This window comes from Lonchura striata, chromosome 18 (assembly GCF_050655825.1).
Source record: "Lonchura striata isolate lonStrDom1 chromosome 18, ASM5065582v1, whole genome shotgun sequence".
NCBI lineage: Eukaryota > Metazoa > Chordata > Aves > Passeriformes > Estrildidae > Lonchura > Lonchura striata.
Window position 1 is genome coordinate 4,534,595 of NC_140720.1, and position 27,995 is coordinate 4,562,589.

Here is a 27,995-nt window from a genome sequence, read left to right on the forward strand (position 1 = left end):
AGGAAAGGAAAGGAAAGGAGAAGGAGAAGGAGAAGGAGAAGGAGAAGGAGAAGGAGAAGGAGAAGGAGAAGGAGGAGAGAAAAGAGGAAGGGGAGGGTGGCAGTTCCTTTCCTTGGAGTGGTTTCTCTGGGATTTGTGAATAACCTGTGGCTGTGCACACCCAGAGGTGCACACCCACACCCCCCACAGACCCATCCCAAGCCTGGAATTCCAGAACACACTCCATGAAGCCAGAACAGGATACAGTGCTTTTATTGCTGCCTGTCTGGTGTTGTAAAATGGAATTGAATTTGGGGGCAAAGTCAGAGCAGGAGAAATTTGGAGGTTTCTTAGAACATCTCCTTTGCATAGAGAAAATCAGACCATCACTGAATTTTCACAGCTTCCAGACCCAGCAAACTACCCTGGTGACAATTATTCCTCCTTGGCTTTGTTCCCTAAATCCAATTACCTCCATATTCTCCTGTCAAAGCCTGCAAAATGCATTGAAAAAGAGAAGTTTGATAAAATTTAGTTAGAAAGGATCAGAATAGATCCCAAGTGATGCTTAATTGTGGCTTAACTTCTCAAAGAGCTTCCTGTCAACGTGGGAGGGGGAAATTTGTCCAAGGTACTGTCATTAGCAGAAGGTGGTTTCACTTAGTAATGAGGCATTTTAGAGATGGTGATGCAGCTTCTAAAAGTAATTGTACCATGAGAGGGAATTAATTTAAAAATCATCCGAGTGACAAAATCTAATATTTGCTTTATTCTGAGCCGCTTTGCAGCAAGGCTCTTAAATATGGCTTAAACTTTCTGCAATAATGCACACAATTTGACAAATAACCTGCTTATTTCCTAATGATTCAGTTGATTTTTAATCCTTTTAGGGACAAAAGCGTTTATCACAAGTCATTGTGGAACCAAGGCATTGCAAAGTGATTATACAAACAAGGGTTCTTTTAGTTTAGAGTTTTATTTGAAAAGGTCTTGTCTGAGAGGTGAGCATGGAAAAACTGTAACAGATATTTTACAGGTTTTCTCCATAGGCTCTTTTAGGTGCGAGTGTACTTTGCAAATGGCATTTCTATTGTATTTATAAATAAAACATTTCCGTCCCCCAATTAAGTAGGTTTCTGGACAACAAGAACAATGTTTACTATAACTTTGTTATATATATAACAATTACAGTCATGTTGTGGTTGAGGCTTGTCAGCACTTCCAAGCTTGCTTTAAGTAAAAATGACAATTGTCCTGAAAGCAAGCTGCTATTTTGGTTTTTACATTAAAAATGCCATATGGACCGAGCCAAAATGACATTTCAGGTGCCTTTTGTGTGTGTTTAACTGAAAAGGAAATTAGCAATTGCCAGTTCATGGACATATTACAAAATGCAAAAATATTCTTCTAGAATGCCATTGCTTCTAAAATACTTATTGACAAAACCTTTGTTAGAATATGCAGTTCTCAGGGCTCCCAGGCACAACATCACTGCCTTTAGCTTTGGGAAAGGAGGTGAATTAAATGTCCAGGAGGTTTAGAAACAGCAGGAAAAATAACCAATGATTGACTGTTTGGTTTGAGCCTTTGTGTGAATCTGTTTCAAAGGAACTGCTCTGTAGGTGTGGAACTCCTTCAGTTGAATTCCCCAATACCTCTGCTCTGCATCCTGTTTGGGTTCTTAATTAGTTCCTGCTGATTCCTTCCCAGCCAGCCTTGATTGCATGCAAAACAATTTGTGCTGCTGAAGGGGACCTGCCCCTGGTGCTGGCAAATTGCAGCTCCGTGGGCATCCCAGGCGTGCCAGCCCCACCAGGGCACGGCTGGCAGAGCTGCGGGCTGTGCTGCTCTGGGCTGTGGTTTATCTGCTTGCATCTAATCTAATCTATTCCTGACCTGTGGTTTATCTGGCACATCCCAATTTCTCTTCTCTGCCTGCTTCTTTGGGGGGTTGGTGGTGCCTTTTGTTTCCAAGAAGTCCCCACACACACACACACTCTGAGTGTTTTCCTGAGAACATGTTGGAAATAGGGCTGGCTTTTAATTCCCAGTGAATTCTAGGAAGGAGTTGCCCAGTGGCTCCCTCAGATTATCCACAGTCTCCAATTTGGCAGGTTCTGAATGCAGTTAATGGTGGGAATAATTCAGTCCTGGGTATGAACACATTTAATTCCAATTAGTGAAGTCAGAGCTTCAGCCCAGGTGCATCAGTGTGGACACCCAGGTTTTTCTGGGAGCTGCAGAGGCTCTGCAGCATTTCTTCACAGAGGAGTTGGAATTTTGCATTGATATCCTCTGCCATAATCTCACCATTTTCTCCAGGGCTGCTCAATCTGCCCCATTCAATGCTCATTTCTGCTGTAGTTCTTAAACATCAGTGGTTTGTTTTCAATGGTTGAGTTACTTGCTTGGGAGTTGAGTTGAATATTAATAATTTATGGCACTTGCAGTACAGAAATGTGGTAGTTTTCTTTTTATAGAAACACTCTTGCATATTTCTGAAATCTCTGAGTTCGTGACCCTTTCACAGGTTGGATTGACGTGGGGGTTTTGCTCTTAAGCATAGTAAAGTGCTTTTTGCTATTCTTAATCTCTGCTTTTTACACTGAATTTTCTTCCTCCTGATGTGTGCTAAAAGTTTTTTCACTCTTAGTTTACTCCTTGACCCATCTTATAATTTAGGGCTCTTCTGAGTGAGCTCGTAGGTGGTTGAATCACAGTTCTGATTTTTTTAACTTTATTTTTTGAATTATTTTTATAGTGAAAGAACAATAACCTTCAGGAGAAAAATAACCCCATCTGGTGCATTGATATATAAAAGGCTGTCACAAAACTGGGACTTTAAGCTGTGACCTCTCAGGCACTGGAAGTTGGATGTGACAGCAGCTGACAGGGAGGATCTGCCCTGCTGACACTCATTTAGAGACAGGATGGTGGTGACTCTGTGATTAAAACACATATAAGCACAGCCCAGAATTTTCAGGGAGGTTTTAACTGTGTTTTCCTAAGGTGCAAGGGTCAGAAAATCTGGTTTTATTCTTCAGTGGTGCTGCTGTTATTTAAAAGCAGAGGAGGGCTGTGAGTGATGCCTGCAGAGTTGGGAGCACACAGGACAGAGGCTCTGCAGCAATGATCTCCCCAGGAGCTCCGTGCTCCCCACTGGACATTTTCCAGGTTTTTTAGGAATGTGGGAATGCTGAGCCATCTCCTGACACTGCATATTCATGTCCTGTCATGCAGCTGGGGCAGGAGCCTGCGCCCAGACAGGCTGGGGACACAAACTGCAGACTTTTGGCACATTCCAAGATTCTCTTCAAAACAGCTTCCTTAAAAGACCCCACTGTGCACACCCTGATGATCTTATTTTGATTTTCTAGGTCAGTGGTAGTGTCTGTATTTGTTAGCATTCATTTCATAGTATCTGCAGCTGATTTTAAAAGGGAACATAAATGAATATTCTGGCTGTTTGACCAGCTTTTAGTACCAAATGCCTATAAAGGGATCCCAAATAATTGTTTCCATGTGGGAGGCATTTTTAACATCTCAAAGACCACTGATCTCATGGTTTATTTCACTAATATCTTCTTTCTGACATTCCCAGAATCTGCAGGGTTGCTGCAGTCATTACAGGAAAAGCTGTGCCTTTAGCAATGCCAGCCCTAGTGGTAACTAAAAGCTTCCTTCCCACTTCACTCATTAAATTTACTTTACCATGAAGAAACAGGCAATGCAAGGTGTTTAAAAAAAACATTAATTTTTCAGTAATGGCCATCTGCATGCATCCAAAAATATTACCTAGATCCTATATATTTATATAAGCTAAGAATTAGAAATGTAACAGCCTGAAGCCTTTTCCAGATTATTTGATCCATTTTGTGGTAAGATTTTTGTTTCATTAGGCAGCTGTCCTGCCCAGTAGTGCATATATTTTAAGATGGTATTTTTTTGTAAAGATAATCTCCATTAAAACTAACATAGAATTGTTTCTAAGAGATTTCCAGGTGAACTTGAACCTGGAGAATCTATTGCAGACAGAAGAATTTAGGAAGAAGTATTAGGGATGATGGCACATTTTGTGTTAGGAGGAGAGAATGTCTCAATAAATACATAGGAATCAAGTCTCATGAGACATTTTTTCATTCTTTTTATTGTTCTAGTCAAGGATATGCTTCAGCTGTTCCTTGTACAGCACCTGCACAGTGCAGGTACTCATTCTGCTGCCATTTTTCAGGGCTCAGGCTTGGGAGGGATATGAAAAGAAATCTTCACTGGGCAGGGGAGTAGTTGTGGAATAGAGAAAAGTCTCATCTCTGAAAGCCCTTTTAGTGATGAAAACCAAAGAGACTGAAAATTGCCTGGAAAGCAGGATTTGTTTCAGTCAGTTGTACCCGTGAGTCACAAGCAGCTCCAGAAAGGAAGAGTTCAGTGAGTTTTAATAAAATCTCCTAATAAATCTTCAATGAAAGCTGAGTTTTGGAGGCAGCTTTGGGTTTTGCATGCGATGAGTACAAATCCAAAAATGGGAAGAAAGACTGTTTTCAGTAACAGGTAAATCATTGAAACTGTGATTGAGGGGTGCAGGAGGATACTGGGGAGAAAGTTCCTTGGTTGGGAGTGCAGGATCCTCTGTCACTCACTGAGGCATCTGGAAACTGGGCAAATCTGAAAACCTGCACCAGAAACTTCTTGAGTGAGAATTTTGGAACAATTTAGAAATGCTTTGTTGGGAGAAGAGAGGAACTTTATGATGTATTGGAGCTAACAGCAGCCCACTTTTCCTTCATTTCTCTGGATACCATGCCAGGTGAGACCACTGGAGTCTTGCAGTGTCTCCTAAAAGCAGCTTTTGGCATGAGGGTGAGAGATTTCTGCTCATCTCAGCTGTCTGCAGGACTAAAAGATTGGTGAGAAATGGTTGCTGGGATTAGTAAACTGCTTTATTATCCACATTTGGGAATTCAGGAAAAAGGGAGCTGTGTCGCACTTGTGAAGAAACTGAGTGGACTCCTGCTCAAAACATTCAGCTTTGTCCTGGGGACAGAAACATTTATTTAGTCATCCCCATGACTAAATTTATCAGCTGGTACCTCAAGAAGCTGTAAATCCACAGCTGCATATGGCAGCTGTGCAATCTTGATCTGCACGATCTCATAGAAGAACTTTCAGCTTTGTCATCCTCTCTTTGAATTCCCTAAAATCCTGCCTGAAGTTCTTCTCTTTACAAGAAATGTTGGTTGTTCTCTGTCAGCCCACTCTGTTTTATTTAGGTTTTTATTTAAAGGATGAATACTTAAGAACCAGCTCTGTATTTGTTCATGTCCTTACACTATTCCTGGAAAAGTGGGTGTCCCAATTTTAGCCATGGCTCCTGGATGCATACTGCAGCTTTAAAAGCAGTACTTGATAGAAGAGCTGTAGGACAGTCATCAAATAATCCAAATTTTCAACTGAATACACATTTATGATCTCCATTAACAAGGAGGAGGAAAATGGCACATCTTGTCCATAATGCAAGTTGATAATTTTTTCTGGGTTTTAGAAGAAAACCTGAGCAAGACTGGATTTGTTGGAGACGTCAATCCATGCTTCTCTTTCTTGTCTTTTTATCTGTAGGCTTTCTCAGTCCCCATTGAGAGTCCAATCTAGACAAAATGTTAATGAATTTTCCTGGTGGCAGCTGCTTTCCTCAGTACAGAGATTGTTACCATCGTTAATATTTATAATAGAAAACTGAAATGCAGTATTTCAGGTTTCTACCCAAACTGAGTTGAACTTCACCTCCCTTCAACCTTCTCTAATTTAGAGTAGCATCTCTGGCACAGTGTTGAGTTTAATTAACCAATCATTACCAAGCAGGATGAGATTGCTTGCTATGGTTACAATTAGAGCAGAATTCAGCCACTGTACATTGATTTATTTTCGTGGAGTTATTTTTCATTTAACATTCTCAACCACACACAAGAGTTGTTGCCTTTGGTGGGGAGGGGAATCTCTTCTTCATGTCAATTCTCCAAGAGAAACCTGATCTGTCCTGTTAAAAATAGGGCACATTGAAGAGATGAACCACTTGGATGCTAATTCTTGATAAGCACTTCTTAGCACAAGTATCATCACGCTGTTTCCTCAGGAAAAGAAGTGCTAAGTCAGTTGGAAAAAGATGTCTGAGGGTATTAATTATGCAGACAAAAGTACAAATGGGCCAGATATCTTAAAACAGGCAGTGAGATAATGACTTCGTTAGCAGCCTGGCTTTAGTGCATTGCATTTTTCCTTCCCAATTAATCTTTGAGCTTCTCTTTCTTGCATTTAGAGGTTTTTTTTTGGTTTTTCTCTATTTTCTGTGTTTGCTGCAGGAGAAAGCAGCAATTTTACACGTGCTGCCACATCCTGCTGCTGCCAGAGCTGATTTGCAGCTTTTATCAGGGCTGGGCAGGGGTGGCTTTGTCCAGGCAGAGCCTCCACATCCACCCAGCCCATCACTCAGAATTCTGCCTGTTCCACCTGGGCCTCTGCAGGGAAAATTTAAACATAAAAGCTCAGACTGGGGATGGTAAAATTAAGCAATTTTTTTCTTAGAATTTTAGCAGAAAAGTTACTAGTGTATTTTTAGGAAGCTGTAGAACACGTGGAGAGTTCTGCTCCTCACTTATGGCAAAGTGCAGCATAGAAATAAAAATCAAAAAGTGGATTTTGAAGTAGTATCTCCTGTGCCAAACCTGGCAGTGTAGTCACAAAATCCATGCAGAAGAAGACTGAAAAAAAACCCCACCAGAAAAGCAATAATAAACCCAAATATAGGATGAGAGAAAGCAGCTTTCATTGAAAGCTGTCACTTCATCCTTCACTTGCTTCATGGTTCTTAGTCCCTTTGGGATTGTAAAAACTTAGCTAAAATAAGTTATTTAATCTCAGTGTTATTCCATGGAAGTGTTTGAAGATTCTTTTCAGTGCACTAAAATTTAAAAATTTGGTGGTTTTGGTTTTTTTCATGGGTTGAAAAGAAATGTTTTTCCAGCTGACCACAGGTGTGAAGACCCCCAGAGGGCAAACTTAGAGTAAATGAGAATGGGAATAATTTCTCTGGCCTGAAAGGAGTTGTTTAATCATTTCCCCAACTGCAAAACCCTGTCATTTTCTACAATCCATCTACATGGATTGAAGAAAAGTACAAATGAAGTGGTCTGCAAGAAAAAGCACGGTTCTGTTCTTTTCTTTTAATACAAAATGATTATTTTCCTGATAAAATTATTTGAAGAATACACATAGTGACTAGAATTACACTTTATTCTAAAATTTTAGTCCATAAGCATTTTCTGTCTCTCCTTTTAAAACCAGAAATTTAAGAAACGTAATCAGTATCAACTGTTGGGTCAAGTCAATGTGATTCGTTTCCAGGCATGATCTAATTTCATTAATTAATTTACATCAGAGTATCTGCTCTAAAGTAGAGTCTTCCAAAGCAGTAGCTCACATTCCTGTACTCCTCTTATTATATATATAAAATAATATCTCTGTTGTTTGGATATCTTTTAACCTCCATGCTGGGAAACAACAGATTGAAATCCTGCAAAGGTCTAGAATTTTGGGGTTGTAGTATGAGAATGCCATTTAAATCTGGGGGAAGAGGAGGACACTGTCTTGAGCAAACAGTAAATATTTGTCGCTGAAGATCCTGACAACTTTTTTTTTTTTTTTTTTTTGCATTAGTTCTAACTGACTTTTAAGTGGTTCTAAATTCCAAGTTTCTGTAGGAAACACTTTTCATTGAGAAATACTAAGTTGATTAACACTTGATCTTTCCTAAATTTCCCTTCAGATTAGTTCAGTTAGACAGGTAAATTTTAGAAAGCCCTCCTGAATGAAGGCAGTGGCAGGGGGCAGTGTCAGCCCTGGGTAATCTCTCCAGTGGCTCCCAAAGGCCAGAGTTCTTCAGGAGCCATGGCACCCCAAAGCTTCTTGCAGCCTTCCTGCAGAGACAGTTCTAGCCTCCAGCTCTGACTGTCACAAGGGAATTCCTGGGTAGAAGCTGTTTTCTGTCCCAAACAAGCTCAGGGGATTGCTGCCCCCAAGTTTTGAGATGCCCAACTGTGAACTCCAAATTCCCCATCCCAGCTTGATCCCAGTTCATCAACTGGGATTGGGTGGGTTTCACAGCATGAGGGAAATTCATCTTTTATTCTTCAGCATTCTTTCTTCCAGGATGTGTAAATGTTGTCAGTGTGTGCCAGAGGGAGGGCAGTGCTGGCTGTGCTCACCCTTTGGGACACCCTGCACTCCCCAGCTGCAGGTTCCTGAGTGTTCCCTCTCTCCTTGGGGATCAGGAAAGCTCGAGATAAATTAACTCACTTTGTTCCTTGCTTTGGCATTGTCAAAGTAGAAAGCTGCATTAGGGTTTTTGTGAAGCTGGAGCTCCACTTGTGTTCCCTGCACTTTTCCTTGGGTTGCTGTCATGACAATGCTCCCAAGGATTCCATCTGACAGCTAATGAGCCGTGAATCCGTGGGAAGGGCGGTGGTAGAAACCTTCCAAAGAGGGCTTGTGTCAAACACCTGATCCCCTGCAATCCCCTGTGTTCTGCCTGTGGCTCTTACAGTATTTGCCTCCTAATCTGTGGTTGTATAACCCAAGAGTGATGAGGGAACAAAAGCACAAAGAGTTGGTACCTGCTTAGAAAAATTACAGTGATGGATTTGGGTATTTAATCATTGCACTGCAGGGAGAGCTGCCTGGAAGCTGTGTGTTGCTTGTGAATCACTCTTCTCTCCTGTCATTGCTCCCTGCTATTCTTATAAATATCACTCAGTACAACCTTTCTTTACAACAAGTAGTTTCTCCCGGGCCAAGTCTGACAGGTGGGTTTCACATCTTATTTATTTGTCAGCGTGCTTCAATAGCTCTGGTCTGACATGTAATTTTTTTCTTAACAGTGATGTGTAATCTTGTGTTTTATATTGACAGTGAGAGAAGCAAAAAACCTCATTCCCATGGATCCAAATGGACTTTCAGATCCTTATGTCAAACTGAAGCTCATCCCAGATCCTAAGAATGAAAGTAAACAAAAAACAAAAACCATCCGTTCTACCCTGAATCCGGACTGGAATGAGTCATTCACGTTGTGAGTTCAACACCCTGATTTCCTGGGGGTCTTTGCATGCATTCCGTTTCTTTTGGTGTTGACAACTCCTCCATTTCTCTCCTTTTTTAGTAAGTTAAAACCTACAGACAAAGATCGCCGGTTATCCGTAGAGGTCTGGGACTGGGATCGAACCACCAGGAATGATTTCATGGGGTCGCTCTCTTTTGGAGTGTCAGAGCTTATGAAAATGCCAGCCAGTGGATGGTAAGAGTTTCTGAAAAGAGGAGAGACTATATCACCAAAAGTTTTAAACCCATCAATTTTTTTCAATGTGATCTACCTTTTATTTGAGCTTTTTGCTGTGTTTCAGGCTATAAATTCACTGAAGTTCAACTAAACCTAGGAAACACAGGCTATATATATCAAAGGGGGATAATAAAACAATTCCTTTTCTTTTATGGTGTTCCTGAAACTTCTGCTGGAGCCAAGAGCTGCTGCAAACTCAATTCTGTGAACACAGTCTTGTGATACAAATTTTATTTTTATCTCCAATATGATGTGTTCAATACCAAGTGTATCATGTTATATATAGCTCTGCAAATTCAAAGCACATGGAAACTGATCTCATAAAATGCCACCTCATTACCTGCCAGGAGAGGGTAGAACTCATCATATCTCATAAAGGACATTTCTTCAATGACAGTTGTGTAGGGCTGTGGAAGACAAAGGTTCCTCCTCAGGGTTGGTGTCTCCCATCAAGCCCCAGGACGAGTGGGAAGAATCTCCTTGTCCATTAAACTGCCTTGACAGATACCTTGGGATGAAAAATCTGATTTCAGGTAAAATACATTCTATTTCTGAGTCTGTTTCAGGTCTTTGAGATCAGTTCTTTGCATACCTGTGACATTGACAGAAACCACACACAAACAACAAAATCAGATTTTGAATCTATGAGGAAAAAAACATAAAGTCACCATTTTTTTTTCTGAAATCTACCACAGGTACAAGCTGCTGAATCAAGAGGAGGGTGAATACTACAACGTTCCAATTCCAGATGCCGATGAAGATGGAAATGCAGAGCTCCGACAGAAGTTTGAGGTGAGGATTACACACAGATGTGTGCAACTAAATATTGCCTTTATTTTTCACTTCACTACAAAAAAAAAAAATCTGTTAAATGATACATATGTTAGAGTGCCCCTATTTCTGTCCCTGTGACAGCTCTGTGTGTCTGTGGTTTTCTTGAAGATTGGACCAAATGCTTTAACTCAGAGATGGCATCATTTTCCTGACAGTTCAGCTTCTCTGCTATGACACTTAGAAGTTGGTATTTTAAAATATGTTATGTCAAGTATATGTAATAATTTCAATGTCTTTTAACAATTGCTGCAAAATCTGCCATCCACTATCACTGATATCTGCATTATTTGCCAAATGAAATTCTCAGAAACAATGGTATTATACTTTGAATGTTTCACACTGTAACTTGGGGTGTTTTAAGAAAATACTTTCAATGTTCACACTTTGGAGCTTTGAAGTCTTTGCAGAAGGTTTTTATGTGAAACTCTCATCTCTGTAGTGTGGGGAAGGATGTTGATGTTTTTTAAGGATCAGAGATTTTGCTGGGTATGTACAAAAAAGAAAATCCACAGAAAAGTGCTGCTTTTTGCAGTGTCTTGCCTCCTGTGGTGCCAGCTGGGGAAGTTGGTAGCCACAAGGATGGTCTCATGTGCCACACAAATGAGTTTTTTTTGTTAATGATCAGACTCTGCCTCTTCTGAGAACCCCAGCCAGAATCACAGCCAGATGTTTGCTGGCCACTGAGCCCAGGAGCAGGACAGGTTTGGCCTGGGGTGGGAGAGGTTTGCTGGGGCAGCTCCTCTCCCCTGCCTGCTCTCCCAGCTGCACACACAGCCAGGAGCTGGAGATATTCCAGTCTGCAGTTTACAACCTTGCCAGCTGTTTATCCAAAACATAATGAATGTACCTGTTGTGCATAAACAAACCTGCCTGTTCCTTTCCACCTGAAATGGCAATTTTCTATGTTCACCATCAGGCAGAATTCTCCATTGTTATTATAAAAGATGGGTTAACCCACGAAAGTGAGGAAAAACGACACATGTTCAACTTTCAAGAAGGAAAAAAAGGTGCACCAATTTCTTCTGAACGCATTTGGATCAGCTCCCATGTCTGCAGCATGAACTATGATTTTTGTTACACATTTGAGAAGTATTTGAGCCTCCATTCCATTTTCCTTTCTTTACAGTCGTGATCTGACCAGTGTGATTTCATTTTGCTGCACTAGGTCATTTGCTATTCAAGATCATTTTTGGTTTTTATCCTCCCTAGAAAGAATAGCTTCAAAAGTAATTCTGTCCATGTTTCTGTGCATTATGCAGAGTCTGGAATTGGGTGGATATTTATATATTGGTGATACAGCTATAGATATTTATCTGGTTTTCCTCAGGTCAGAGACAGCACAGACACAAGTCACTAAAATTGTCCACTTAAAAATGTCAGATATTACAGGCAGTGTGTTTGCATATTGAATTTACAGTCTCTGAGGTTGATTCTTAATCCTGCTGTAAATACTTTGGTTGCAGGAGGAGCAGTCAGGGTTTATCCATGTCCTGCAATGAAGTGAAGTAGAAATCCTGAGAGGATTCGTGTAAAACTACTGGACCTAGTCCCAGCAGCTTCACCGAGGGGCAGCTCTGCCTCAGAAATAATTAGTCTGTCTCAAAGTCTAATTAGTTCAGCCTCAGCCCTGTGCATTTGAGGCTCTCCGTGTTCTGGGCTACCCTGCTTGGTGCTGAGTGACTGAATTAATCCAGGGGTGGCAATGGCTCTTCAGTAGGCACATGGTGTCTGCAATAATTGCAGTTTCCCAAGCTGGACAATGAACAGTTTTAAAACCTGGTGATGATAAATGAGAGTGTTGGTAGCTGAACAAACCCTGGAGCTGTCATGAGGCCAGGGCTGGTGTGGTGTGGTGTTCCATGGCTGAAGGGTTTGGCTTCACCCTCTTTCCCATCTCAAAGTTTATCATTATGAGAAGGAGCAGAGGGAAGCAGAACCCTCCATGGAATATTCTTCCTTGATTTCAAGGGGCATCACTGTGATGGCTTCTGAAAATTCACAGCACAGATGTCTGAATGGTGGTATTTCACTTATTAGCTATTCTGGTATGGCACATAAGTGCTGCTGACTCTGATCATCTTTTCCTTTACTTCTGTTATCATTCATATCCTGGCTTGCACAGGCATCTTATTTTAGGTGCCCTGTAATAAGGAAAAAGTAGACAGCGCTGAGAAAAATGCTGCTATTTGTGACTTAATGACATCATCTAAATAAATATTTCCACTCTTCTAAAATCAGCATTGGAGCCTTACAGGAAGAAGATTGCAGGTCTTGACTGTCACGTTCCTGGGGGAGTGAATTTATCAAGAGATTAAAAATACAGATGGACCAAGGGGTCACACTGCACCACATTCCTATTTATCAGTTTATGGAAGGAATAACTCCAGAGTTCTTCCCAGTCCAGTTTGCACTTGTAGTGCTTGGTCTGTTTTTTTGATATATGACCATGTGGTTGATAGCCAAGCTACACTGATTTGAGTACAAAATGACAACAATTTCCACAAAAATATTGCATTACTTTTATCAAATACTTAAATAATGGTGCCCTTCAGAGTAAAGGGCTGTATACAAACCTAAACTACACAAGAGTAGAGAAATTTTAGAATTAGGATTTATTGGTTTCATATTAAGGAAGGATAAGATTATTTTCAGCTTAGAAAAGACCAGAGAGCCAATAAATGTAGAATTTCTGAAATCTTGATCTAGAAAACTGTAAGATGTTGGGAAAATTGACTGCCCTTTTAACTAAATTTTAGAAATGTGGGTAGGGGACCTCCAAGACCTACTTCAGAGCTACCTCCTATTTAAATCAAAATTTTAAGAATATCTGCCTGCATCTATATTTCAACAGGCAGCTTTAGGATTTGGCCTCAAGCTCTAATTAATCTCAAACCGTTTGCACAGTTCCATCACATCCTTCTTAGCACATCACTTTCACAGCCCAGATTTCTTCTGGAAATGTGGCTCTTAGCCACACAAATCTTATGGAAATGCTGCTTTGCTCACTGGACCTCCTGGCACTCATTCTTAGGTCATTTATTCAATGTAGATCTACAGTAAAATATTATAAAATATAATTATAGTATAATACAATATTTATAAAATATTATAAAGGTAATAAATAAGTAAATAATAATAGATTCAAACCTTCACTTATATTTGTAACTGAAGGTTATAAACTATTCATCATGAGAAGTGTCCTCGTGGCCCATTCTGTCACATCTGAATCAGCTGAAAATTAACACCCAACCTTTGCCCAGAATGGATCCTCTCCAACAAATAGGACCAAAATTGGAAAAGAAACAATTGAGGATTGTGCTTTTTTTTACTTTTTATATTTTATTGCAAGGAGTTTTCTTACTTCATTTTGTGCATAATCTATATGAGCCTGTGCAGAAATTGAGGGATATTATGCAGAGGTGCAATGCAGTATTTTCTGCACAACAAATTGTATTCAATCTACATATTTTGTGGATCTCACCTCTCACTAAAACTAAACAAATGTATTATCTGCTCATTTAGCAGTGTGATCAAATCTGTCCTCAATGATTTATATGTGATACATCATTATTAATACTTAGAGATAAAAATATACTCCTGTAGGAAGTGGAGGCAGGAGAAAATCTGTCACTATATTTCAGTTGGTTTTAACCTTTAGTTGTGAATTTTCTCTCTGGAATGGCATTATTTGTGGCCATCTCAAAATGGAACTCCCTTCTCACCAGGCATATTCAGAATAATTTGTGGCTGCTCCATAATTGTCCATGCTGAAGTTGCCATGGGAACGCCCAGCAGTCCCAGGTGCCTCCATGGACCCACACTAGGAAATCTTGTAACTGCAGCATCTACTCTTGGTTATCTACTTATTTTCTTTTTCTAGTACTTTTCTAGTCAAAGAAAAAAGCAGAATATTGAAATAATGCAATCTTCTGCTATTTTTTTTCTACCTAGTTGTGATTTGAGCAGTTACATTCCTTTGCCGTTTAGGACATCATACCTTTTTTCCTGAATTTGGGAGGAAAATGTGCAAATTCTATAACGTCTATTGTGGGAAATTATTTGAGTTTGGTCAAGCTCTTTTTACTTTTCCTGCTTAGTAAAGCACTTCTTGATCCTTAAATATTACCTTAGAGTAATAACAGAATAATAAAACTGATTTAAAAGTAGGCTGGTGAATTGTTTTATGATCTTTCCCATTCTTTTTTTTTTTTTTTTTCTTGCCAGCACTGGGAAATGTTATTAAAAATAAAGCAGCTGTTATGGTCCATATAAAGGAATTTTTTAATTAAACAAAGAACAGAGCAGTCATAATCCTTACCCATGGACACATTTACTGAGCACGAGGTGTGATGGTGATGGGAGCAGGCTGCCACTACTCCCAGCTCTGGCAATTGCAGTGATCCAAGCACATTGCTGTGAGGGAATGGGATTCTGCTCGTAAAATCCTCATTTTAGAGCATTTCTGGGAGACACATAATGGTCCTCCTGGTGCACACTCTTCACATGTTGGAGATGTTCTTTTGTTCTAATTATTCCCTTCAGTGTAGCTCTCTGGGTGGCTTTGACAGAAACAAAATCCTTCCCTTAATTTCTGAGAGCTCTGACTGCTGTCCCAGCACAGGGGCTGTCCCTGGACCCTGGGAGGGGACAAACATCCACATCCACATCTCTGGCTTTGAGTCTTGTTTGTGTGAGGGATTCCAGCTGCTTTGGCCATGGAATTGCTGCTGGAGTTCCTTTCTGCAGCCCAGAACATGAGGAGAGAGAACAGGGTGGATGTCGTGTCAGCGCTGCAAGTGGTCAGTCAGTGGTGACATTTTGGTGACCTCTCAGTGCTTCTAACAGCACTATCATTATGACCCTACAGAAAATATCTTCTAAAATGCCTTATCATTATTGTGAACCTAAATAAAATGCCTTCTGAAATACCTTCTCATTTGGAAGATAACGGGATGGATGCAGAGCTTGGCGATCAGGCTTGGCTATAAATACCTGGAACCTCTCCAGTGATGCAGGATCTGAGAGATATTTCTGCTCCTGAGCTCCTCCAGGATGCAGGGCAGCAGTTGTTTGACCACACTTGTGTGTTAATCCTTGTGCAAACCCGAATTTCCAAGGCAGAAGCCTGGGGCTGTGTGTCTGTGCACACATGTGGATTTACACCACCAGCTTCTCCTTGTGGCAGCACAGCTGGTGCTCAGCAGGCCAGAAACTGTCCCCAGAGATCAAGGCACAACTAAAATTCTCTGATGAGTTTTGTTGCTGTTACAGTCTAATGCTGAAAAACCTTTCTTTTATTTATATTTTTTTCTTTCTTTCTTTTATTTATAATTTGTTCTCTGAACATCAGTACATCAGTTCAGACTGTTTCAGTGCAGGCCTTGTTTTTCTTAGATCTTAACCACTCCTCTTAATTTTTTTAAAGCCATTTCTGTCTGCTTCATTGGAAAGGAGAAGGCCAGAACTTTCTTAATCTGGCATTTTTCTGATATTCACAAAAACTTCAGGTTCAAAGAACATTATATTTCTTTCCTTTTATCAGTAGCCAGGACATCCTAGAGCTGTCTTTATTGTGAGCTGGAGGCTCACATTATGGAAATGTTGGAGTTACATAGCCAGGTATTGTAAATGCAGGCGAACCCAATGGGAAGAAATGAGGATGTCTGAGTCAATTCAGAAGGCTGAATTATTGCTTTATTATAACTATGTTAGTATATTAATACATTAATATACTAATGTATTAATAAAAAGGAAGATACTAAAACTATATACTACTTTCTCTAACTCTAACACAACTCATGACACTCTCTGAGAGTCCAGCCCCGGGTGGGTTGGGTTGGCCACCAGGCTCAAACAATCCTCACCAGAATCCAACCAAGCAACACCCCAGGTAAACAATTCTCCAAACACATGCCACATGGGAAAAACAAGGAGCAGAAATAGAAATTGTTTTCTCTTTCATTTCTCTCTGTGCACCTTTATGAAAAATCCTGAGAGAAAGAGAAATGTGCTTACCACAGCCAGGGCCCGAGCAGATACTCCAGGGACTGTTTCAGTGGCTTCTTAAGAGCCCAGTGAGTTTTCTAATTAAATCTGTTTTCATTCAGAAAATCCATCCCAAACAAACACACAACCACAAAACCCCCAAGACGAACTGTAGAAAAGCTTGTGATTCTGTCAATTTGTGAGTTAAGTTCTCCAGGTCCCTGTAAAGTGCTATAAGGGCTGGGAAGGAAACATTATTTTTACATCTTTGCCCCAGAGCAGTTACTTTACTCTTTTTTTTTTAATAAATAAAATATATGTTATTTTCCATATCTTGGTCTCTAACCAATATATATTCCCACTTTGAAGCTTCAGGCAGGTCAGCAAAGGGGACATGGAAAGAGAAATAGCATTGCTGACACTTCAAATTGCAAACGACGAGATGAAATTTACTTTTGAGGAAACAGAAACTAAGCCACACTCAAATCATGACCAGCCAAAATATCACTGGCACATCAATCCACACTCATTATGCATAAAGAGATATAAAAAGAAGAGCTGCTTTTTTTGGCCATGGCACTCATTCCTATTTTTAAATGGTGCATATTTAATCATTAGAGAATAGTTTGCAGCATTATAGAGATGCTGTTAGATGACTCCATCTGTTCTGTACTATAGTTTGGCAGGGGGAATTCCCATATGCAGTTGTCTGGAGGTTTCCCATCCACTCTGCACGGCTCAAACTGGAGAACTTGAAATTTCTTGACTAGATGGCACCAATCTCTGCTTTCAGTTTGCTGACTGCCTTAAGGCTTTTCTCAGTGGGTTGTGATTTGAGGTTGTGAAAAACAGCAATCACTTGGTTTTTAAAATTGTAAAAGTTTAATAATAATAATAAAATGGTTGTAAAAATAATAATACAATTAGAGTAATTAAGTTTAGAGTTAGGACAATTACAAGACAATAAAAAGCAAAGAATTACGGACGTCCAGATGCTCTCAGACACTAAGTCACAAAAAGCATCCCTTGTGAACAAAGGAATAACCCTAAAAACAATACACTTGTTGCATAGTCATACATCCTTCATGGTTATACATACATTCTATTTAAAACAAGAAACTCTGTCTGTTGTATGTCAACTGTTTCTTTTAATCCCCTGGTGTCAAGTCTGAGCGAGGCCTGAAGAAATTCGCTTCTTCTGATAAGAAGCCATAAATTCCTCTCCTTTGGAAGATTTAGGTGTTCCTCAAAGCGAGTATCTCATCCCTAAAAAAAAAAAAAAAATCCCCCACATACACAGTCTCTATTTTAACATTATGTTGTAACCTAAAACTACACTTAACACAAAACGTAAGAGAATTAATACGGCATAACTTTCTAACATTATATATATAATATTCATTGTGCCATTTGTGAAAAGCCAATCATAAACATGCATTTTTCACAAGGTGAAGAATACAAAACATGACGTTGATGGCAGGGATTTCTTTGTGAAGGTGAAACGCTTGTTGCAAACCAAGGCAAGGCAAAGATCCCAAATCGCCGGGTGCCCCTGGCCAGCTGTGCACAGCTGGAGGCTTTGCCAGCAGCTGCTCTTGCACGGGGCTCTTTGTGAGCCAGGAGCAGCACAGCCCTGCCCGCGGGGTCATGAACAGTGATTTCTCTCCTGGTTTTTGCTGTGCCCATTTCTGTATTGCCGCTGCTGCTGTGTCTGTATTCCTTTATTTCTGCTGCTGATTGTGGTTGCTGTGCTGTGCCAGCCCGTTACTAACCACGCAGTGTTTCTCCCTCTCCTGTCTCTTCCAGGACTGTCATGTAAATATCCACTTCTTCAAGGTAGTTTTCTCCTTGGTGTTCTCCTACACACAACCCCCTTTACCGACATCTGAAGTTTATTCAGTTTAATTTCATTCTCACCGGTTTTAAGGATGCACTTGATTTTTTTTTTCCACTTGAAGCTTTTCTAATTGGCATTAAAAAAATTGAAAATTGAAGTATAATTTTAGTTATCAACAAATAATTGAAGTATTATACTTCATAATATTTCATAATCATGAAATATTTCATATATAGAATACTTCATAATAATGATAATTCATATTCATTAATATTATGAAGCATAATATTTTTAAATTTTTTTTAAAAAATTCAGTATGAAGTATTCATAATTTGTTCATTAATTTGTCATAAAATGATCCCTAGATTAGAATTTTACTACAAAAAAAAAAGAGTGATCAAATGTAAGCAGGTGCAGTGTGGCTTTCTTTTTGGAGGAATTAGTTAAATGAGTGCCACCTTCTCATGGAAAATGGAAAAAGGTGCATCTTTAATTTGAAAGACATTCATGGAACTTTAAGTGACTTGCACAGATAAAATAATGCTCATGGTTACTGTATATTTAAATAGATAAATTTAGAGCATGCATGTTTTATGATTGCACATAGTACATGTATTGCTGGATGTTATTTGTTATATTGTAGGAGATATTGCCCATGTGCACAAATGCTCTGATACCTGAAATATCAATTCACCTGTTTATTTCTCATTTTGCTCCTTTCACTACTCCCCGCATCACTGAGTTACTGCCATAAAAGTTGCATCTCAGCATTGAGAAATTACATGTGTTTTGTTTATATTTGCATGTATCTCTAACAAATTATCTTGCTTTAGTAGGGTAAAGGCCACTGGCACAAACCACACTTTCAGTTTCATACATTGGTTAAGTTACGATTTTGATTAAAATTTGAAGCTCCTGTGTTGTAAACTGTGTTCTAAGATTCTAAGATTATTGAAGCCATTATCATCTTCAAGTAGTATTTTTACAACTGAAGCTGACTTGGAACACTTTGAATTATCATTCAAGGCTTAAAATATTTAATTTAAAAAACAAACATTATTTTTAAAGACTTGTATATGTTATTGATGCATGATTTTAACAAATATTCTAACACTGAACCAGAACAATGAAATTAATCACTTTTCTTAACCTTGATTTTTTATCTCAGAAAATCCTGTACAGAAGAGAACTGCCCTTCCTCAATCCTTTACACCTCTTCATTTTGAAAATAAAATCACATGGTGGTTTCATTGGTGAAACCTGTTTGATGCTGGGAAGTTGAAAGTTTCTCTACTTAATGCATTTTTAAACCAGAGCAAAGGTCACCCTGATAAAATGCATCTGGCAGAAACAGGAAATTTTGTCACCTCATTATGAAATCCAGGCCTTGAAGAGCACTGATAGAACTGACAAAAGTCCTTGGTTAATTCATGTTTCCACATAGGAGTGCACCCAAAGAAAGGACTGAAGGGTTTCCCACAGCTGCTGCTGCACAGGCAGAATTCATGTTTAGTCCTGGTGGATTATAAACATGAATTCCATCGGGGAAACTGGCATTCTGTTTCTGCAGGGACACTCTGAAATTCAGGGTTTTTCATGGAAAAATGCTTCCTTGTTTATGATCTGTCTTTTCTCACCACCAATTCCCTTCCCTGCTGCTGAGCCCTGAGCTCAGCCCAGGAGCATCCCTGGGGGGATGCAGGAGTTCCCTGTGCCAGGAGCATCTTTGGGGGTGACCTGTGGGGCTGCTGGGGAGGTTTCATCCCCAGGTTTGCAGGGCTGCAACTGAAAGGAAGCAGCAGGAGCGAGTGAAGGAGGAAGGGCAGCATTCCTGAGGATAACACAACAATTCTGAGCTAGGAACAAGTAAATGTACAAAAATCAATTTACGATATCACAGCAGATGGGAGATACTGTGAGTATTTGTGTATGGAATAATCAGACACTGGGAAGGGCCACACACCTATCCTGCTGTTGTCCCACTGCAAAGTGTGTATTTAAACAGATTATTTCTCAGCATCATGCAGAAAACACCTTCATCTGTGTGTGTGTGAGAGAGAGATAAATCACTTCAGAGCACATTAACATTTGGACACAGAATCCCAAGGTTTTAAAGTTAGTCCTGCTCTGCAGCTTTGTGTGGCCGGAGGGATTTGGTTGCAGGGATTTGCTCTAAGATCAGGGAGAACTGAAGTCCTTAAAAATTCTTTTAAAGCAGAATTTTAATTTTCTTTTTCCCTTATTGAAATAAGCTTTATGCTTAACAGCAAATTCGACACGCTAGGTTTTTTTTTATTATTGAAAAGTAGCAGTAATTTGCATAATTAAAGAATGGAGGAGCATATAGAAAAGCAATTCTTCTTCTGACACTTAGGGGTTTGCTGTTTGTAGCATCCTATTTGCTTTTGGGGATTTTTATTACCACCACCACAGGATGCTTCTGCAAGAATTCTTGAATATTATTCCTAGGCAGCCTCTTTAATTACACTTCATCTCGTTAGGCACTGCTCTGTTGCAGGGGAGAGAGTGTTTGGCAATAAAGGCATGAAACAAAGTGGACTCAGGTGGCTGCAGGATTATTAAACAGATTAAACATGTTGACAGTGCCAAATGGGGACCTGGAAGCTCTTCCCTCTCTGGATTTCCCAGCTCACACAGACAGATGCTGTTGTCCAGGACAATATCCCCTGAAATTCCTGTCTGAGGATAGATCCATCCCTTTCCCAATGTCTGTCATAGTCCTTTGCCTTCACTGTCTCCATTTTCTAGGGCATATGGTTACCTTCACCTTGTGCCTGGCACATTTGGGAATATTTTAGAAATCATGTGTTCAGGTGCTTCATACAGTTCTAACTTCAATCCAGCAAGAAAAAAAAAGTTTAAGAAAAATAACTGAATAGGGAATGTTGTTACAAACCCCACAAAAAAGATCTGTTGAGGAGCTCCATGGTATATTAAACAGTTGTCTTGTCCTTTCAGATTCCCTTTTTTCTTTATTGTAAGTAAAGTTGAGGTTGAGAAAATAATTTCTCCTCAGAGTGAGAAACCACAAGAGGTCAGCAAAGAACAGGGAAAAGCTCCCAGAGCTGAGCTGGCTCATCTGAAAGGCCTGAAAAGAGGGAAATCATCCACATTGTTTGTGTATATATATCCTTAGAAAATACAAACCCGTTAATTTAATCCACAATTTCAGTAAAATTCAGTATAACATTTTGCACGCAGCCCTTTATTCACATTTGATAACTGGCACTGATGAGAATTTTCCCTCTAATCAAAATATTTTATAACTGCAGGTGTAAAAGCAGGTACTGCTCTGCTCACCTCAGGATTGCTCAGCCCAGCACTTTGGGGGCTTCAGGAGTGGGGTTCCCCTGTCCTTGGACATGCTTTCAGCAAAAGGCATTTTTAATCCTGTTCATACACAGCACAAATATTTGTTGCAGGCAAATCCTTGAAATAAACTTACTGTTGGTATTTAACAGGGTAAATATGAAACAATTTTAAGAGGAGGAGGAGAGGAAATTAGGGGGAAAATCAACTAAAGATATAAAATAGTTGGTATTTAAGTCCCAGATAGAGTTTTTGTCACCCACCTAATTTATATCTTGATGAAACATCCCATTTGCCCTCATGCCTTTTTGCTAGCAATGGGAATACTATGAATTTTTTCCCAGCTCTTCTTTCCAATAACTATTTTAGCCACTGAAGGAAAAATGTGTTTTCATTTTGATATATTGTGGTTTTTACTAATTACATCCTAGTTTACCATGGTGACACTGCCATCATGAAATGAATCTCAGAGTGCTGATAAACAGCTTCTTGGTTATTTATTCCCCTTGCTGCAGAGAAGTGATGCTGCAGTGCAAATTCACCAAGGAGTGGCTGAAATCCATGTGTGAACCTCTTGAATCCTTGATGGTGTCCCTGGTACTGGGCACCTCCCTGCTTTCCAGCAAAACTCTGCTGCTGAGTTACAAACTGGCCTTAGGTTATGGCATGAAGATTAAACCTCAGCCTGGTGAGTGAAGCATTAGGTCTTGCTGGGGCTTAGAAACGGACTCTGCTCATTTCACATTCTCAGCATCCTGGTAATTAAGTTGTGGAAAGTAGGAAATTGATAGTCTATCATAGCACCTATAATTACATGGAATTGGAAATGCAATAATGTAAGAAACAAGCTGCCACAATGACAGAGAGCATTTCACTGAATGGGAGGGATTTTCTTCCAGATTTTGACTTGAAATTTATTGGATTTATTTGCTTTATTAAAGGCTTGCTAATGGCTCAGCACATTGATCAAAGTTCCCACTTGGTGTGTACATGACTGGAAACCTGAATGGTCCTTCCTTGAGACTTGAAGAAATCATTATTATTTCCGTTTTCCCTCCTTAGTCTGAGCTTTGCTGGTTCTGTCAGTGCCATCTTCTGAGGTTTGTCTGAGATCTGAGCTGCTCTGGTGCTCCTGTGCAGGGTCCAGGTAGCGACAGGCAGCACTGAGCATTCCTTTCCCTCCTGCATTCCCCTGGGCTGGAATAGTGCAGCTGGAATTTGACTGTTCAGGCTGTTCCATCCTCACTTCTCACCATCCATTTTGCAGTTTTTCTAAGTGTTATGCAGAGTGTTACCTGCAATGGCTTTGGGTTAATTCAAGAATTAGGAGCAGAGACCTTGGCTCCAGCTGTGGCAGTGTGAGGTGGCTGATTCCTTCACTCAGGGACATCTGAGGAGCACGTGAGAGTTTAGCAAAGAGCTGCTGAGAACTTCTTGCCATGTAAGAAGCAGGGATTTTGTTGGAATTTTTAGAAGGACTAAGTCATGGCAAAGAGACATTCCTGCTCTACATTCCTACCTCTGAGGAGGTTTCATCCCCAGGTTTGCAGGGCTGGAACTGAAAGGATCAGCAAGAGCAAGTGAAGGAGGAAGGCAGCATTCCTGAGGATAACACAACAATTCTGAGCTAGGAACCAATTGGGTTCAATTCTTGGGTTGTCCAGAGCAGCTGTGGCTGCTCCTGGATCCCTGGCAGTGCCCAGGGCCAGGCTGGACAGGGCTGGGAGCAGCGTGGGAGAGTGGAGGGGTCCCTGCCATGGCAGGGGTGGGATGAGATGATCTTTTAGGTCCATTCCAGCCCAGACTGTTCAGTGATGCTGTGACCTGAGACAAGCCCTGTGCAGTCACTCCTTGGCCTGCTGAGCCTCGTGCAGGAGCCGTGAGTTTGGACAGACTCAGTTCCATCTTGCACTCACTGTTCTCAGCATGGGCAGAGCAGGGGGGTGGTGGAACCTGGAAGGATGAGGAGGGAATGCTGGCATCCATGTGGAGCAGAGCTGGGAGGATCCAGAGCTGCTGGGAGCAGAGCTCTGGATTTACCTCCCCATCAGGTGTGACTGAGGCCAATAAATAAAGGATGGACTGTGGCTCTCCAGACAGCACTCTGCTCATGTGGAGGGAATTCAGCATTGTTGTTAAATATTTTTTCATTTATCACTTTTTCCTCTTGAAAATGTGGTGCCAGAGATGATCCTGCTGGCATCTGGGAACTCGCTGGGAGTGAGTTTCCCTGACAACCGAGGAACACATCCTCTAGTGAGCTGCACACAAGCTTTGTGTTTGCTTGGATGCCTGACCATGGGAGAGGGTGTGGGTTTCTCCCTCCTGAAGCTGTGCTTGGGGGTAGGAGGGGATGGCAAGTTTGGATCCTGGTGTTTGTTTCCCACGTGGGAACAAAGCCAATCTCACCCAGCAGCAGAGAAACAGTGGAGGAGAGCTGTGCAAGGTGTTAAAGCACTGACATCTTGGAAGGAGACTCATTGCCCTAAGGAGATAGGGAGTAAGAAAGGGAATTTTGTATTTTTTTATTTTTAATCCTCACAACTTTTATTTATTACTGGCTAATGTGGAAAATGACCAATTCATCCTTTTAGCTCAGTAATTCCTAAGATTCTTTACTGCAGATGTACACAGAGGGCAGAAGAACCAACATTCGTATTTATTGCTTTGTCCTATTCAATTTTCTTCACAGGGGAGAATCAGAAAGTTTTGAAAATAATCATCAAGAATTACTGCAATCGCCATAAAAAATGAAGAATTACTATTCCCTAAATCACTTCTGTTTCTTCTTTGCATCAGACTTATCATTAGATCTTGGATAACTTTTTTCCTGTTTAATTAAAAGTACAATTGTTACTCTTAGATTAAAAATAAATCCAAAGAGTTTTTACTGTGAAACCTGAGATATCTTCCAAAAAGCACCTACCAAATTCCCAGTGTAGCACACTGTAATTTCTTAGCATTCAATGGAGAAGTGAGTTTGGGCTGAACATAAAAGATGTGTCTCACCTGTGGTTTCAGGGTAAAAGAACTGGCCGAGATAAGGTGCGTCCAAAGCAGAGGAAGTAAGATGATGTGCATGTCTTGTTTTCTTCTTAGATTAACTTTCCTGCTCCCAGTGCAGACTAATTTATCTTTAACATTCTGTTTTCCTGGCTGGTTTGCTGCAAGCTGGCTTCGTTGTAACAATACTGTGGTTTTATCCAAGGTAATAAGCCAAGGAGTTGGAATATGGATTGAAAATTAATCCAGGGCCTGGAACACTGTCTTCAACTTCAGCAAGTTTTAATATCCATAAAAAATAAAAGAGGGTTCAAATAGGATTCTGCGATTTTCAATTTCAGTCATGGTAGGAAAGGCAAAATATCAGTCTTTTCCAATAAACTTTTGGGAATAATTTGAGTTTATGTCCCTTCTGTAGCTGCAAAATTGGTTTTGCTCTGGCAGTCGGGAGGAGGATATTGGCTGCATGGCATTTTCTGTCTGCTACAGCCAAGGTATTTCAGATATAAAACTCATGATAGAGCTCAGTGAAATGCCTTGAAACTCTCACTCTATTTCCACTAGGACCTTAAGCCAAAAAGCAGTAACAGGAATTCACACGCCAAAAGTGAAAAAGGGGTGTTTGCATGCTTCTGCAGGGACGGTGGCTGGCCAAGGTGATGGGAAATAAGCACCTTTGATAAGGTTGTGATAATTTAATGACTTCCTGCCACTTTGGGGCTATGTGCTTCCTTTGAGTCAGTCTGGTTGTTCCCCAGCATTCCCTGGCTGCCCTGTCCCTGGTTTCTCCAGCTGGTTTGCAGCTGGGTTTTCTCTCCACCCCTGCCATGGCAGCTCAGCCAGGGGATGCCCAGGATTGTCACCATCCCACGGGCACGGGTGGGCACAGCTCAGCACATCCACAAACTCCTGCCTGGCTCAGACAGCCCAGACCTGAGCACACAGGAGGAGCCCCATGCTCTCCTCAAAGATGTGCCATCTGCAAAAAGAGATTCTCAACCTGCGACTGACGTCTGACTTTAAAAAAAGCTGAAAAATGGGAGTGAGAGGAGCATGTCTCTTGCTCATTGAATCTAAGTGCTCAGAGGGTGCAGGGAGGCCTTGGCTGGGTTCTCAAATATTATTTTAAGATCCTGCCTTCAGATCCTGAAAATTCCAGCCCATGTTGACTCTGAGTGAGTGCAGTGCGTCCAGCTCTGGAGCCAGCAGCAGGCACAGGAGCCTGCTGGTGAACCTGCCATGCTTCTTTATGGAAAAAGTGCTGGAAATCCCAGAGCCTGGTGTTGCAGTGCTGCAGAGAGTTTGTACCCAGAAAAAAAAAAAAAATGGCCTTGGAGCAAAATTTGATTTTTGTTTCAAGTTACTCATTTTTCAAACAAACTGCCAAGAACCTGTCCAGTGGGTTTAAAGGTGCAAGAAATAAAGCCATGCTTTCCATTCAGGGCCTGATTTGGATCTCCATTACTCAGTGAAAAGGAGGATATTGAAATTGCTTTGTGCATGAGAAAAGCAAGATCTTTATCTGAGATCCCATCTGTGGAACATCACAAAAGCATGGCCAGCAAGGCTGCTCCCTTGAGCCACGTCTTTTATCTTGTACAAATAACGGATATTGGGATTTTGGGGTTTTTTCCCTATTTTTGCTCCTGGCTCAATCTTGTGTGGCCTCAAAAGGAGCTTTGTGCTGCCAAAGAGCTCCAGCACAGATTTGTCCCAGCAGCCAGACCTGCCCTGGGAACATCCCTTGCAGACCCAGCCAGTTAAGGTGACATCCAGGACTGGCTCTTCCTAAATGTTTGCACAGCACCTGATCCTGATCAGCATCTCCAAGAGCTGCTTTCATGCAAACAAGTAACAGCATTGCTGTGGAGGAAATTCCCCATTCTAAGCTGTATTACAAATTTTTTAATAAAGACATCTAAACTTGCAAAATTCATATCCCTGTGATAGGGCGTAAGATTTTCTGCACTTATAAAGTTGCAGGAAGAGTCATCCAAGCTGAATATGGTTTTCAAGTGACAGGAGGTTATTTTGTCAGATGATTATCTGACATTACTGCAGGAGTAGATGGAGTCTGTAAATCAAGTGCCTCTCAATTTTATGGTTTTAAACTCCTCTGGGGAGGGGAAATCTTGTAACTCCCAGTTTCCAGTGCCAAAGTGTAAGCCAGGCTTGGCTTTTAAAGGGAGGTGTTGTGTGACTTTGAATAAACCTCCATTTCTATAATTTTCTTTATCTGTGAAAGAGGGATAATATACAAATATCATCCTTTTGTGAAGCAGAGAGAAGAGTAGTGATCCTGAATTGTCAAACATACATCACTGGCAAAAAGTAAATTAACTATATTAGACGTTATTAACCAGACCAATACACCAGACAGATGGGGAAAGCACTTATATCCCAAAGAATTACTAAACCTTATTGGCTTTGCTTCTGCTGGTATATGGGATTATTTTGAGGGGGGAAAAAAATGATATTATCTCATAGCCTGCATTATCTTTTGGTGAGTCTTACTTTTTTCTCTTCTATTAACTCTGAGATTTGAAATGCAGCTTACTTGGGCCATGCCATGGTGTCTCAAGTGAAATACTGAGACTTGCAGCCTCCTGTAAACCAGTGTCTGGTACAGCCCTTGTCTGTTATATTCCCCTTCCTCCCTTTTCCAGATCAACCCCTGATTGAAAATCAAAGTTGATTGTACTGCTGGTTTGAAAGTGGCCATGTTCATCTGCATTAATTCTCATGTGTTGTGGGATTTTTAATGCAGGTTCTTAGTGCATGTCAAAATTCATTTAACTCTTGCTATGCAGTGACTTGAAGAACTCCATTTGAAAAGAGAATGTTTTGAGGATTTTGAGGAGGTTGTTTATATCCTAAAATACCCAGTGTATATTACAGCATGGTATTTTTGGATAACCTCTTTTTTTTTTTTTTTTTTTTTTTTTTTTTTTTTTTTTTTTTGGTCTTTCAGAACAAAAGCACCATTTAAGCTGCTTTTGGAATGAAAGTAAATTATGATTTTTTTTATTTTGTTTCTGGGCTTTGCTTTGGTTTTGCTTTTTTAACCAGATAAGTGTATCTGCTTCATCTGGTTATACATGAACACAGTTTTCCACTTTAATTCCCTCAATAATGTCAAAAGTATTGCTGGAATGAGTCTTTGAAGGTGTGTCTGTGCATATTTTGTTATGCAGCCTTTCACCTGGGAATGGCACCTCAGACCTGGCCATTTCCAGCTCTAACTTGCACCCAGAGATCCCCTGTGCCAGGAAAATGGGCAGTTCTCACTTTGCTGTTTCTGTGTGTGTATGTGTGTGTGTGTTCTTCAGAAAGCCAAACTTGGGCCAGCTGGTAACAAAGTCATTACTTCAACAGAAGACAAGAACTCAAGTGTGCCATCCAACAATCTGGACAGGGTGAAGCTGACAGATTTCAACTTTCTCATGGTTCTTGGAAAGGGGAGCTTTGGGAAGGTAGGAATTCTTCAGAATTAATCCACTCACATTCCTTTTTTTCTTTTTTTTTTTTCTTTTCCTTGAGGAAGAATGAATGAACAGCTCTCTAAGAAGCAAAATTCAGAGTCAAAAGGATGTGCATTTTTGAGGAAGGATTTCTTAATAGGAGTAAGGTCATTCTCCCTAAGGC

At 40.5% G+C, this 27,995-nt stretch overlaps 1 protein-coding gene across 3 annotated transcripts in view; it reads left to right on the forward strand.

The window, feature by feature from the left end:
* The window catches only part of PRKCA (protein kinase C alpha), a 145,868-nt gene that overhangs the window by 92,591 nt on the left and 25,282 nt on the right, over nt 1-27,995 (forward strand). Inside the window, exons 6-10 of one of the 3 annotated variants that reach the window (XM_021537232.4) lie at nt 8,938-9,094; nt 9,185-9,319; nt 10,057-10,153; nt 17,987-18,016; nt 27,680-27,823. In XM_021537232.4, coding sequence (XP_021392907.1) covers nt 8,938-9,094; nt 9,185-9,319; nt 10,057-10,153; nt 17,987-18,016; nt 27,680-27,823 — 563 coding nt within the window. Of the gene's footprint in view, nt 1-8,937; nt 9,095-9,184; nt 9,320-10,056; nt 10,154-17,986; nt 18,017-24,368; nt 24,393-27,679; nt 27,824-27,995 lie in introns of all 3 variants that reach the window. The other 2 variants (XM_085556678.1, XM_021537255.4) reach the window with 2 other exon arrangements.